Source organism: Drosophila navojoa, chromosome X, assembly GCF_054131105.1.
Source record: "Drosophila navojoa isolate 15081-1374.11 chromosome X, UAZ_NAV_1.0, whole genome shotgun sequence".
In the NCBI taxonomy this organism is placed as follows: Eukaryota; Metazoa; Arthropoda; class Insecta; order Diptera; family Drosophilidae; genus Drosophila; species Drosophila navojoa.
This window is the reverse complement of record NC_142895.1, coordinates 711,505-724,767: the sequence shown is the minus strand read 5'-3', so window position 1 is coordinate 724,767 and position 13,263 is coordinate 711,505. Positions and strand designations below refer to the sequence as shown.

The following is a 13,263-nucleotide window of genomic DNA, read 5'->3' as shown; positions in this document are numbered from 1 at the left end:
CTAAGTATATCCCACCTCTTCTCTGACTCCTAGCAATCTTATTTTCTATCTCTCTATTTCAATCTCGCTCTACATCTCTTTCTCTTCTTATTCGCATCTTTCTCTTTCTAACTGGCTCACTCATTCTCTACTTCTTCATCCATTGTATATCTGTTTTATGTATTCTTTATCTTCTTCCTCTTTCTTTTTGCTTTTAATTGAAAGACTTATCCTAGTCTCACCTGAGCCTACTCTTCACAAGCAATCTACAGGGTATTTCAAAGTCAACCCTTTGTATGGTTGGACGGCTGCATTGACAGAGCTGTGCAATGCAAAAAGCTTTTTCATCTAAACGCCCAAGCAGAATGTGAAGCAAACTAAGTCACTTGACGGGTGGCTGGATGGTTTACACGAATCCACACAGATGCTGATGCACTTCTACTCTGCCAGAAGAGAGAGTGACAGAGAAAGAGAGAGAGAGGGAGAGAGAGTGAGTGAGAGAGAGAGAGGTGGGGGCATCTTTGCTGCAGATGCATCTGTCAGCTTTCGCTTGTAGCTGAAAGTTTTTTTTCTCACTCTACTTTGTTCGCTCTTTCTTTGGAATACCCTGTACTCATGGACTTATAGCCAGGGTATATTAGACTTGGGCCGACTTTACTTGCTCACACTGCTGCAATATGCCTGCCTTAAGCTAGGCAATCACATGAGTCTCTTATGCCTTCAAGGGTATTTTGTAGTCGAGCACTCGGCACTCGTTGACTTCTTTTCGTGTTGGCCACGTAAAAAGCGAGCAGTGTCCTAAGAAGAAGACGCATGTGGATGTAGGTTCTGGGCTCCAATCTCTGGCCAGAGAAATAACATACATCTCTCTCGCTCTCTCTATCTCTGGCTTCGGCTTCTTGCCTGTCTCCTCTCCCCTCTGGCTTGTCGCCCTACCTCGCCCCGTTCGTACCCAAGTCCCTGCCCTTTGGCCTGGCAAAGCAATTTTGTGCAAGTGGCTGACATAAAAGCCATATTATATTTGGCTAAGTGTCGCCGACGGCACACATACACAAACACCCACACACGACCACGCCCCCATTCAGCAGCAGTCGACCTATAGTGGGTCCTAAGCGACTGCAAAATACTCGTCCAAGGTGCAAGAGCAAGTGAATGGATAGATCTACATAGGTATACCTTGATGTAGAGAGGGGGAGAGTAGCCTGTCACGCCCCCAATGGGCGTAGATTTGTAATTTGAGGAATTGGTGGAGAAGCGAAGTGACGAATGAAGGCAGATAGAGATGGATAGAAGCGAATAGAGACAAATAGAGATGGATTGAGAGACATAGAGAGAGATGAAGACGAATGGAGAAAGATGTCGACTGAGAGAGACGCACACATAAAGAAAGAGACGGACAAAGATGGATTGAGAAAGATAGCTACGGATAGAGACGGATAAAGATGAATAGATTAGGGAGATAGAGGAACGGTGCTCAGCACAGAGACAGGGGGGGGAAAACAGAGGGAGAACTCTTCTGTACAAGCGAGAAAGCCAATATACCCACTTTGCCATTTTGCTCTTTACGTGAACGAGTGCGAAAAAGAAATACAAAGCAGAAGAAGTTGCGGCAAGCATAAAAAAAAATAGCCAAAAAAAAACTATTAAAAATCGCAGCAGAAGTTTTTTGTTTATGTTTTGGGTCGCCTGTGCTCCATTAGCCACGAACGTGCCCAGTCTTTCTACTCCCCCTCCTGCTCCTGCTCCTGCTCCTGCTCCTTCTTCTGTTTGTGCTGTTTGGCTCTGGACTTAGTTGTGCTTGCGGTTCTTGTTGACGCTCGTCCGCTCGCTCTTTAAGCGTTTAATTAAAACTTTGATTGCAGCCATTAGAAAAAATTGTTAAGCTCTGTATGCAGAAATGATCCACACACACACACACACACACCAGACGTCACATGTCACAACCATCTAGAGAGTGTGAGAGAGAGGGAGGGAGAGAGAGAGTAAGGAATTCGTAATTAACGGCTGTTTAGTGCTGGATAAAGCAAGTCACATTAAAACTATCAAATTCAATTAAGAAATAGCTAAAAGCTTGAAGGACTTTGGTCTCAGAGCTTTGAGTTGATTAATGATTAATTATTTTTATAGAAACTTTCAATGTGAGTTTATCATCTCCCTCTCCCTCTCCCTCTATAAATACTATCGAATTCTGGTATATAGATCAAATGCAAACGAAATTCCCCCGTCTTTAGAGAGCGAATCAACAAGTTGCTTCGGCTGAATCCCTCCAGATCAGCTCAATGCAGCAAACCGAACTATCTGCAACTGTTGTAATAGCCCTGAGAACCTTCAGCTGGAAAGAAGGCAACACGCCTTCCCTCTCGCTCCTCCCCCTTTTGGCACTTTGACAGCAGCTGAGGCAATTATTTAAGAGCTAATTGACATTTGCAGGCGCACAGAGAGAAGAAGCAGATGCGAATTAAATGCTTTAAAGCTGTTTATAGTATTAAGCAGTGTGCGTGTGTGCGCATGTGTGTGAGCGTGTGTGTGAATGTGTGTGTGTGTGTGATTTGTTTATCTTGCAAATTGCTGTCAGACAACGTGGAGCTTTTGCTTTGGCTTTAGTCGGGCAATTACAGAGCATTAAAATGTCGATAACAGCTGGACATGGCAGGGGAGGGGTAGAGAGAGAGAGACAGGCAGAGGGCGCTTCAAAGCGCAACTTAAATCTAAATCAAAGCCGCTGGCAGAGTGAGGAAATGCTGCTGAGTATTACTGACCAGAGAGAGAGAGAGAGAGAGAGAGAGAGAGAGAGAGAGAGAGAGAGAGAGAGAGAGAGAGAGAGAGAGAGAGAGAGAGAGATAGATAGAGAGAGACAGAGAAAGAGAGAGAGAGAGAGAGTGAGAGAACAGTAGACGGACTAATTTGACTCTTGTGTAGATACCTATAATGATATGCTATATATAACTATGCCTTAGCCCATCAACACTCAGCCCCTGCATCGATTACAGGGTATACAGTAAGACGAACAACGCAGCAACTGAAGCAAAGCAAAGGGAGGAAGAAGAAGCTGCCTGCAGAGCGCTTTGCGCTTGCCTCGCTCAACTGTTGCAGGTATTGTTGCAGCAACACCTGACAGCAACAGCAACAGCAACAACTGCAGCAGCAACGGCAGCAGTAGAAAGAGCAACAGCGACTGCGACATCAAACAACTGGCATTAAATACGTGCAATTTGTGTTAGATAATTGGGTAGGGCGCAAATTAAATTTGCTCAAGACACGAGCCAAGCAGCCGCATGAGAAGCGCAGAGAGGGGCGTGCGCGCGCGCTCGTTCGCGTCATTAAGTATGCTATTAAAAATTTGTGTAATGCCAAGTTAATTGCTAACAACCAGGCGTGTCTCTCTCTCTCGCTCTCTCTCTCTCTCTTCCAGTCTCCCTCTCCCTCTGACTCACTCTTTTTTTGGCATGTGTGTAATAATTAAGGTAAACAAACACGCCCCTTCGCCCACCCACACACACACTCGCACCTGCTTCTGCCTTGTACAATGCCCAGCGCCATTTGCAGGTGGAAAATGCTGTGAATTTAGTTAACTACACTGAGCGAAAACACCGAGTGAATCTCGTTTTTAACCAAACTTTGACAATCTTTGGCAAGTCTTTAGTTATTCATATACAATATCTTTGCTTGATCTACGTGAGTATTACGAGGTTTTACTACAAGATTCTCTTACTAGACAAATACTCCAATCAATCATGAACTTTCAATCTCCGAGTCCTACAAACAATCAACCAGACACATATGTATGTAGTCAACCATTCAATCAGCAATGGAATGGATTCTATTAGACATATATAACGGTCAATCATTCAGTCAGTGGAGTTCATCAACCAATCTTCAATCAAATGGAGTCCCTACAGCGCTAAATCAATAACCGAACTATTAAGCTGTCATTCTCATTTGATACATTTATGCCAATTAATCAGTCACTCGTCAGTCAGTCATTCAATCAATCAGTCAATGACCAGAAATATATGATTCCCAGTCAATCATATGATTAAGCCAATCAATCAATCAAGCAAACAGTTTCCCATATTCATAGTCAGCTTCACTTTCGCCTCAAGTGCGTTGGCCGAATTTGCGCGCAGTGCAGCTAATGTGTGTGCGCTCACTTTTGTCGCCGACTGTCGTCGCTGCCATCGTCGGCCTTCTTCAGGGCTTCTCGTTGTCGCCGCCATTGGCAGGCCACAATAATGCGCAGTGCTCATTAACGTTATAAAAATAATTGCTGTACACTTACAGACATCCATTCGCATGCACACACACACACACACACTCACACACACACTCACCTGCACATATATGTATACATACATACGTTATACACTCATTCACTTAGGGCTGTGAATTACGGGCCATGTGCTAAATTCCAATTAACTTGCATGTATGTGTGAGTATGTGAGTGTGTGTGTGTGTGCTTGTGCATGTGTGTGTGTGTGTTGTGCTTGGCCAAGTAGGTAATCGTCCAAGATGAAAAACGTAGCCGAAAACCAGCCAAACCGAGGCACAACAATATGCCATTTGATTATGCAAATGTATGCGTGCGAGTGTGTGTGTGTGTGTGCGTGTGGGTGGGTGTATGTGTGTGTGTATGTGTGCGGCACTTGACTTGTTAAATTTGCATAAGTTGTGTGTGCTCCTGCTGACGACCAAAAATTATGCAATACATATGTGCCGCTCTCCCCCTCTCTCTCTCTCTTCCTCCCTCTCTCTCTTTCTCTTTTACACTCTCACATTAACTGATAAAGCACAGTTTAAGCTTGGACCATCATCCGTTTGTCGACTTGACATTCCATTTGCCGTGGCACGTGCAAGTCCTTTAAATACGCCTACGTCTAGCTCTACTCTAGACTCGCGCCATCTCTTTCGCACGCGCCCTGCAGCAACGCAGAGGTCAAAGTCTGTTAATGACCTTGATTTTCATAATATTTAGCTGTCTTTGCAGCTGTGACTCATTCGTTCTCTCTCTCTCTCTCTCTCTCTCTCTCTCTTCCTCTCTCTCTTCTCTTCTCTGTTCTTGTCTAACTAGATCTCTCTTCTGCTCATCTCTTTATCTTTCCCATAATGTAAAACTCTCCCTCTCGTTTCTTCTGCCTCGTCACCCCACTTCTCTTTCTCCCACCCGCCTCCTGCCTTTCTCACACTCGTCATTCAAGCTACCCATTTGCAATATTTACAGGGTATAGAGCCCGTAGCTCGCCTTGACTGCGTATCAGATCTGTCAAAGAGATTTCTAAGACCTGATGCCAAGTGAAAGAGTGTTCTCATCTAGAGTGCTCCCTCCCCTGCTGCTGCTAATAAGCTCTATCTCTCGCCTTGCACCCAGTCCGCCCATAAGCAGGGGGCGTGGCTCGAGGCTGCAACTGACTCAGAGCCCGGCCGGGCTGGCCAGGCTGTCAATTCACGGCTGTCCATGCGAGATGTAGTGTGTCGTCAATGCATGCAGACCAGGCCAAGGCTGATGATGCTGCTACAACTCCCCTCCACCCCCTCCCGCTTCCCCTCCCCTGACTCTCTGCTGCTTTGGCAGACACCTTTTCACGAGTCACGTGGCTGTGCGTGGCTGTGGCACGTGCTGCAAGTAAAGCAATGTCCCCCGTCTCCATTTCTCCATTCCGCAGGTGAATGTCTCCCGCTGCTCCGACCCCGCCCCTCTCCCTGCTCCAGGTGGGTGTCAGTGACAGCAGTATGTGGCTCGTGGCGGTCTGTCAATGCGACAGTCGGAATTGGGGAAGAGGACGTCGCATATTGAGTCGCAATGGGGGGCGGGGGCACAGGCAATAGGGGGCCCCACGTTGAGCATTGGAAATTGGCAAAGGGGCGAAGGGAGAAGGGCGAAGGGCGAAGGGAAACGGCAAAAGTTGTTTTGTTGTTTGCAATCGCTAGCACGCTTCTGTTGTCCTTGTCAGCTGTGGCTGCCACACCTCCTTGGCGTTCCCCTCTCTCCTTTCCCGTTGCCTTGCCTCTTTGGCTTTTCCTTTTTCCTTTGCTGTTTTCTTTTTGTCGGTTGCTCGTCTAATGGCATGTTTTGATTTCGCTCTCAGCAATGCAAACATCATGCGAAGCCAGTCAAAGCAAATGCGATTCGTGTGGCATAGCCGCCAGCCATACAGGCACGCACTTCCGCACACACACACACACACACACGCACACACACGCAAACACACGCTGCTGTTACAACCAGCTCTTCCGGCTGCAGCCACGCCTCGAGCCTCGCCCGTCTGGGCAACACGTGACACGCGACACAGAACGCGCGATTCGCGTCTACAATTTGATTTCACATCCTGAGCTTCACTTCATATTTTCATGTTCTTTATTTTCTATGACTCTATTTACCTCTAAAGCTTTACTGTACTAAGTGGATTCTTATATAACGTTATATACATGCCCTTCATAATATAATGATTTACTTCAATCTAATTCTATTTCTAATCTTTAGTATAGATCTCAACAGTCTTGGCCTTGATATTACTGACTGTTCTAACTATCTTCCTCTTCTCTCTTCCAGAAATGGCTCTTCTCCTGCCCGCCGCACTCACGCGCAGTCATCGCACCAACGAGAGCAGCGACAGCCGCCACAATCTGCATTCGCGCTATCGCGACTCCTACAAGCACAATCGGGATCATGAGTGAGTATCGCAAAGAAATGAGACTATCTATGGGAAGATACTAACTCTGGGGAGTAACTATCTATGGCAAAAAGACTATCTACAGGAAGAGACTGTCTATGGAAAGACACTAGCTATGGGAAGAAGCTATATATGGGCAGGCACTATCTATGGAAAGAAGCTATCAATCCTGATTCATAAGAGAGTTACAGCGAGAATCACATTGAAGTTCGCCTTATAGACGAGGCTAGAAGAGAGCAATGATATTCTTATCTTGGTATCAGCATATCTTGGTGCCTTCACACATCATATCATATCCTTACATCTCCCTATATCTATTTTACCTTTGGCAGAAGGAACTTGACAGCATTAAAAGCCACTATACATATCATAGTATCAGCATATCCTGGTACCTTCTCATATCATATCATATCATATCTTTCATATCTTTTATATCATTACATCCTTACATCTCTCTTTATATTTCTAACTTTTGGCAGAAGTGACTAGAAGAGAAAATTAAATGGTATAGCCCATATCTTCATATGCAAACATCTAATTTTCAATATATCTATCGGTAACTGAATGCATATCTGTGTACGTATCTGCATCGGTGTCTGTACTGTGGCCTGCCTAGCTTTTCTCTGCCATAACTCTCAAGATTTCGCAGTCGCCGTGGAGATAAATCGCTGCACCTTAAAAATTCAATTCAGGTATCGAGCGTGAAATGATTTTCCGCGACTTGGAGCCTTCTTTTACGCTTGACTTTGTTTAATTTGGAATCGCGATTCTAGGCGAAAGGTGTGTGCCGAATCGTTTTCCAAAGCCGCTTTTATGGCATTAGGTTAACGGGAGAGCAACTGCAGGGAAAGAATGAGAAATTTCAGTATTAATCCCAAATTTGTTGCTAGCTGTTCGGCTCTTTTATGACTCGCGCGGCATGCAAACAACAATTTCATCTTGTAATGCGAGCTGCGGACGAGCGACAGAGACAGCGGGCGGGTGAGCGGGCGAGCGAGAGGGGGCGCATCAGCATAAGCGTCTGCAATAAAAATCCATCATAAAAGGCGCATAAAAATTGTTCGGTATAAAAATCTCCGCCTTGATTTGACGCGCTGTTAATTTTCGTCCTCACGAGCATTTGCCTTGCTTTGTTTTCCTCCTCCTCCTCCTCCTCCGCTTGCTCTTTCTCATCCATCTCATTCTCCATCTGCTACCTCGTTCCCCTCTTCCTCTCTCATTCTATTTGTTTGTTCGAGCTGGAAATGGAAATGTTTATGATTCATGCCATTCGGCCACACAGACAGGTTGGCCAGCAATCCTTGACGCTAGCCCTGCCTTTGATGGCTTCTTCAACTGTCCACTAGACCAGCTGCAGACCCAGATGCAAGCCTGACTCGGAGATACCCTATGCTGTAGACCAACTAAACTGGGTAAAGCGCAATGCAGCTCTCTCTGTTCCAATCTTTGGCAATGGACTGATATACAGCTTAAGGATACCCTGTAATTTACTGCTACTACTTAACATGTTTACCTCGCTTTTAAATCCTACTCTTTGGTTTAGTATTTAGTTCAAGTTCAAGTTAAAAAGATTCACATCTCAAAGATACCCTGTAAATGAAGCAAGACACTTTTCGATTATTAGTCAAACTCCATCTCTCTTACACATTCTATTCAACTAAGGCATTAACGACTTAAAGATACCCTCTATATCAAGCTATATCTAGATTCTCTTGCATATCCTCCACTTACAGACTATTCATAGCATTTACAGCTCATAGATACCCTATACATTGGTATAGCAAGCAAGTCAATGAGTTGGTCTCACTATGAACTCTGGTTCTGTATCTCTTTGCCCTCTCTCTCTCACTCTCACTCTCTCTCTTTATCACTCTCGCTTCCTGCTCATTGCTGCATGTGATGAGGCCAAAGGGGCGTGGCTTGCCCAGTGCCCACTTCAAATAAGCAAACAGACATCAATCACGTTCCGCATACGCCACGTTGTCCATTCAATGTTCAGATGGGCGCCTTCAGCTGTACTACTCCTGCTGCTCCTGCTCCTGCTCCCGCGACTGCTGCTGCTGTTGCCTGTTGCGGTCTGCGATTTTGTGCTCCGCTCTTATCGTCCGTCTCTCTTATGTTTGAGTGCTTCTCGCTGCTCATCAAAAGCCGTTTATTATGCTGCGCTTTACTTTTGTTTGCGAAATTAAATTAAATCCGCAATTTATTATTTTTTATGTCTTTTCCATTTGCTTTCAATTCGAATCTATTTCCACAAAGAGCAGCAGCAGAGGAGAAGCCCATGAAACGTGCTCATGGACAGTCCAACTGTACGGCAAAACATATCGATAGCTAGGCTATTCGTTATCGATAGATATCTTTATCGATAAGACTCTCATATGGATCCACATGCATGCGAAAGTTTTGTTGCTCTCGAATTTGAATTACATATTCGATCAATCAATTTCCGCGGCTCAAATGATTCAATTTGGTTCGATAATTGATTCGCTTCGCTTTCGTGTGGCTCGAGTGGCGAAAGCGCTCGCATGAGCATGATGAATGAGCGAATGGAGCTCATGAATATTTATTGCACGCCACGATAAAAATCGCAATCGAAATCGAAATCGTATTCATTCACGCGCGCACACACAAATCAATTCAAACTGAATCAAAAGCTACATCTCTCTCTCTCTCACTCCCTATCTCCCTCTCTCGCTCGCTCTCTGTCGTTGAGTCGCCCAGTTCACTTGTCCAATGATTTGTTAACTAGCGACAAACTTTTATTGCCTCGCTGCTGATAGAGGGAGCTGCTGTTGCTCCGCTAAAGGACTACGGGCCGAGGACAAAGGACAAAGGACGAACGGCACAAATTATGAATTATGCGCTCAAATGCTGAGCGGCAACAACAGCAACAGCAATGGAACTTGGACAAAGAAAATAAATAAATAAATTACGCAAATAACAAAACAGAAAAACAAAATAAAAACCCAAGAAGAAGGAGGAGATGAAGCGAAAAGAAACGAGCAGCAGCCAAAAATAACAAGCAGAAAGTTTCGGGCGCAAGCAAAAGCCGAAGAGCAAATGCCCTTTGAGAGATGCTCTGCCAAGTAAAGCAGCTTGGGAGGAGAGAGCAGGAGAAGAGAAAAGAAGCTTCAGACTTTACTCACTCACAATAACTGCAAAGGAAAGTGCAGGGAAATCTCTTTTGATATAAACGAGAAATGAAAGGAGTGCAATCAGAGTGGTATATATATAGGGATACCCTCACCCTATGTAGATTGAACATACTCCCGTTTCAGTTTCAAGCATTCCAATCGAGGCAAGTGAACTTCGACAGTCTCTCACAGCGTGTCACATACTCGCTCACAAATGTGGCAGACCCGCTCTCTCCCTCTGCTGCTCTGCGTAGGGTATACAAATAATAATTCGCCACAATTTCATTTACATAATGACAGTGCGAAGCGATTGCCGCAAAAAGAAATTACAAAGGAACGAAACGGTAATACACACGCACCCAGTATGAACCTTTGGGGCCACGCCTTCCCTCTCTCTACCCACCCTTGGGGCGAGCACCCCCGCGAAGAATTCACACTTTGTTTTCTGTTTTTTGTTTTTTTGTAATGTGATAAATTTACAGGACATCAGGGAAATCTGCAGTCGACAGGCCTTTTAAAATATATATATAATAGAAACAGACAGGGTCCGCCCGGGCACCGTGTCCCCCTCTCCGTTCCAGACCAGTTCCAATTATCATTACAGCCGGCATTACCGTTACGGCTGCAGTCGGAGCTGCCGTAGTGCCAAGGTCCAGAAGGAGGGAGGACTTACGGGTCAACAACTTCAGCTCTACTTTAGAGTAAATAAAATATGTCTGCAGTTTCCAGATCCAGCTGAAGCTAAGGGTTCCATGCTCCTTCTTGTTAAAGTCACGCTGCTAGTTCCAGTTCCAGTTCCAGGTTCCTGGTTCCTGACTCAATTTCTGTTTCAGTTCTAGCTACAATTGACATCCTAGTTCTAGCTTGTTGTAACTGTATCATTTCTGAGTCTATTTCTAGTTCCATTTCCAGTTCCATTTCTAGTTCCACTTTCAGCTCTCAATGTGCCTATAATGTTATTATAATGTTAACTGCATATACATACATACATAGCTGTAATTCACGACTCTAGTTCTCGTTCCAGTTCCAATTGTAGTTCTAGTTCGCACGCAGTTCCAGTTCCCATGCCAGTTCCAGCTCCATTAAATACTCTCTGCAGCTTTACCTGGTTTTGGGTGTGCGGCAACAATAAAACGTTTTAAGCGAAAAATCCCCATGAGGATTAGCCTGAACCGCATAAATTTGCAGGCGCACAGCGAATGAGAGAGAGACAGAGAGAGACCGAGAGAGAGAGAGAATAGGAGAGTTTATGGCAGAGGGGGAGATGGGGGAATGGAGGTAGACAATTTGATTGCCAGTCTTTAAGTCAGCTGAAAATTGAAGACAATGATGCTGCGAATTGACAGATTTTATGATACACACACACACACACACATACATACATACATATATATGTATGTGTATGCTAATTTGCATAGCAGGTGCGTCCACGCCCCCGCCCCCGCCCCCCCCCGCTCAAACAGTTGAATAAAAGCCATAAAAATGCGTAAAAGCTGCTACTTTATTTTCATTAAACAAACGCAGCTGCCCACGTTTTATGCCCAACTCATCTGTGTGTGTGTGAGTGTGTGTGTGTTTATGTGTGTGTGTGTGGGTGGTTGCTTTGCCTGTGCTTTTGCATACTTTTCAAGGGGGCACTCCAAAGTCTGCCTTTCAAATTGAATTATGCACTTAATGCGAAGGACAAGGCACAGCACACAGAGATAGAACGAGTGTGAGAGAGAGAGAGAGAGGGAGAGTGGGGGAGTGAGTGAGAGAGTGAGAGAGAGAGAGAGAAAGAGGGCGAGTGGGGGAGAGAGTGAGAGAGAGGGAGGGAGTATACTTACGCTGAGCTAGAGTTTGAGTAAACGCAACTTAATGCGTTTTAGAGGCCACACGAAATGGATAAGCATCAACTTTCTAATTACTTTCTAATGCAGTCGACTAAATTCATTTGATGAGAATATAAATGATGTATTATGCAGCATATATATGTGTGTGTGTGTGTGTGTGTGTGTGTGTGAGCTGTGTGACTGGCTGATAGCAAACAAGAAATTTAACTGCTTTCAAATAATAAAAGTGTTTGCAAGCAGAGCAAACAAATTCGATTGGGAGAGAGAGAGAGAGAGAGAGAGAGAGAGAGAGAGAGAGAGAGAGAGAGAGAGAGAGAGAGAGAGAGAGACAGAGAGAACTCCTCTAGTCACATTCCCTAAAGGGTTTCCAAAGTTCTGTTCTATTCAAGTTCAGTTGGCAAAGCATGAGACTCGCACTTTCAACGTACCCAGAGAGTCCTGGTGACGTCTCTTGTCTCTGGTCCTCAGCAGTTGCTCTTCATACTCTAGACACGCTCTATGGCTCAGTTGGAAGCTTAGGCCTAGGCTAAACTGTGTGTTGTCTGGGCCAATAACTCCAAGTCTTAGTGCTTCTCTTTCTGTCTAAATCTAGAGTCTAGTCTTAATCCTAAGTATAATATTTTACTCCCTATATATCTCTCTCTCTCTCTTTCTCTCCTTCTCTCATTCACTTTACCATATCTGAGCTATGGCGCATCCTTTATAGGCAGCAATTCAAAGAAGCGCCGGCCCACGCTCTATTTGCAGTTCTAATTTTAGCTGGCAGCCCGAGCAGCTCGCCCACACATTGTCAATATCAATTATCGTATATATATATATACATACACATACATATATATATACATAAATATGTTTGTATGCATGCATATATTATTTGCCAAGCCAAGCGAAAGGACATTGAACTGACTGGTCAGGGAGAGGCGATGAAGAGCAAGTGTGCGGAGAGGGGAGGTGGGAGGGGGGTGCAAAGAGAACGATGGCAACCGAGGGCAGCTGCATTTGCATTGCTCAGTCGCTCGAAAGTGTGCAACAAGATTTGCGCGCGCTGCTCAATCATCATTAAAAACTTTGCAGCGAGGACAAAGCACAAGCAGAAGAAGAAGCAGACGATGAAGCACAAGAAGAAGAAAGAGCAGCCAAAGGACACACAGGAAGGCAGCTAAGCGAAAGCAAAGTCCAGCAAAGTCTTTACCTCCGCCTGGGCCTCCATCTGCATGCGGCCATGGAGGCGGCTCACTCAAGCGCCGCAAAGTGTTTCCTTTGCCTGGGCACGAGTCCAGCGGCCAGTCCCCGGCCCAGGGCTCGAGGGTCCAGCTCAATCCCAGGGCTGCGCTGCACTGCTGCCTGCGGCCTGCTGCCTGTTGCGCCGCCATTGACTAAAATCCAAATTGAGATGTCGCCGCGTCGTTTTACGTTTCCGGTTTTTGTGTGCGGGAAAGAGAGCAGATAGAGAGAGAGAGAGAGAGAGAGAGAGGGTGAGAGAGAGGGAGAGAAGAGGTCAACAGAAGTGGGGAAACACCGCAAGCTGTGAGCCAACTTTGTCAAGCAATTATTTTTAGCAGCTGGAGTAGAGCCAGGCGAGCGATAGAAATGGGGCATATTAGCTGGCAGTGTAGCAAAGCGACGCACGGAACAAGGCAAGGGGCGCGG

At 45.4% G+C, this 13,263-nt stretch overlaps 1 protein-coding gene across 3 annotated transcripts in view; it reads left to right on the top strand.

Annotated features, from left to right (window-relative positions):
- vex (somatomedin B and thrombospondin type 1 domain containing protein vexed) overlaps positions 1 to 13,263 on the top strand; it is a 96,266-nt gene that overhangs the window by 77,026 nt on the left and 5,977 nt on the right. For all 3 annotated transcript variants that reach the window (XM_089263374.1, XM_089263376.1, XM_089263375.1), the window contains exon 4: positions 6,527 to 6,647. In XM_089263374.1, coding sequence (XP_089119500.1) covers positions 6,527 to 6,647 — 121 coding nt within the window. The remainder of the gene's footprint in view (positions 1 to 6,526; positions 6,648 to 13,263) is intronic.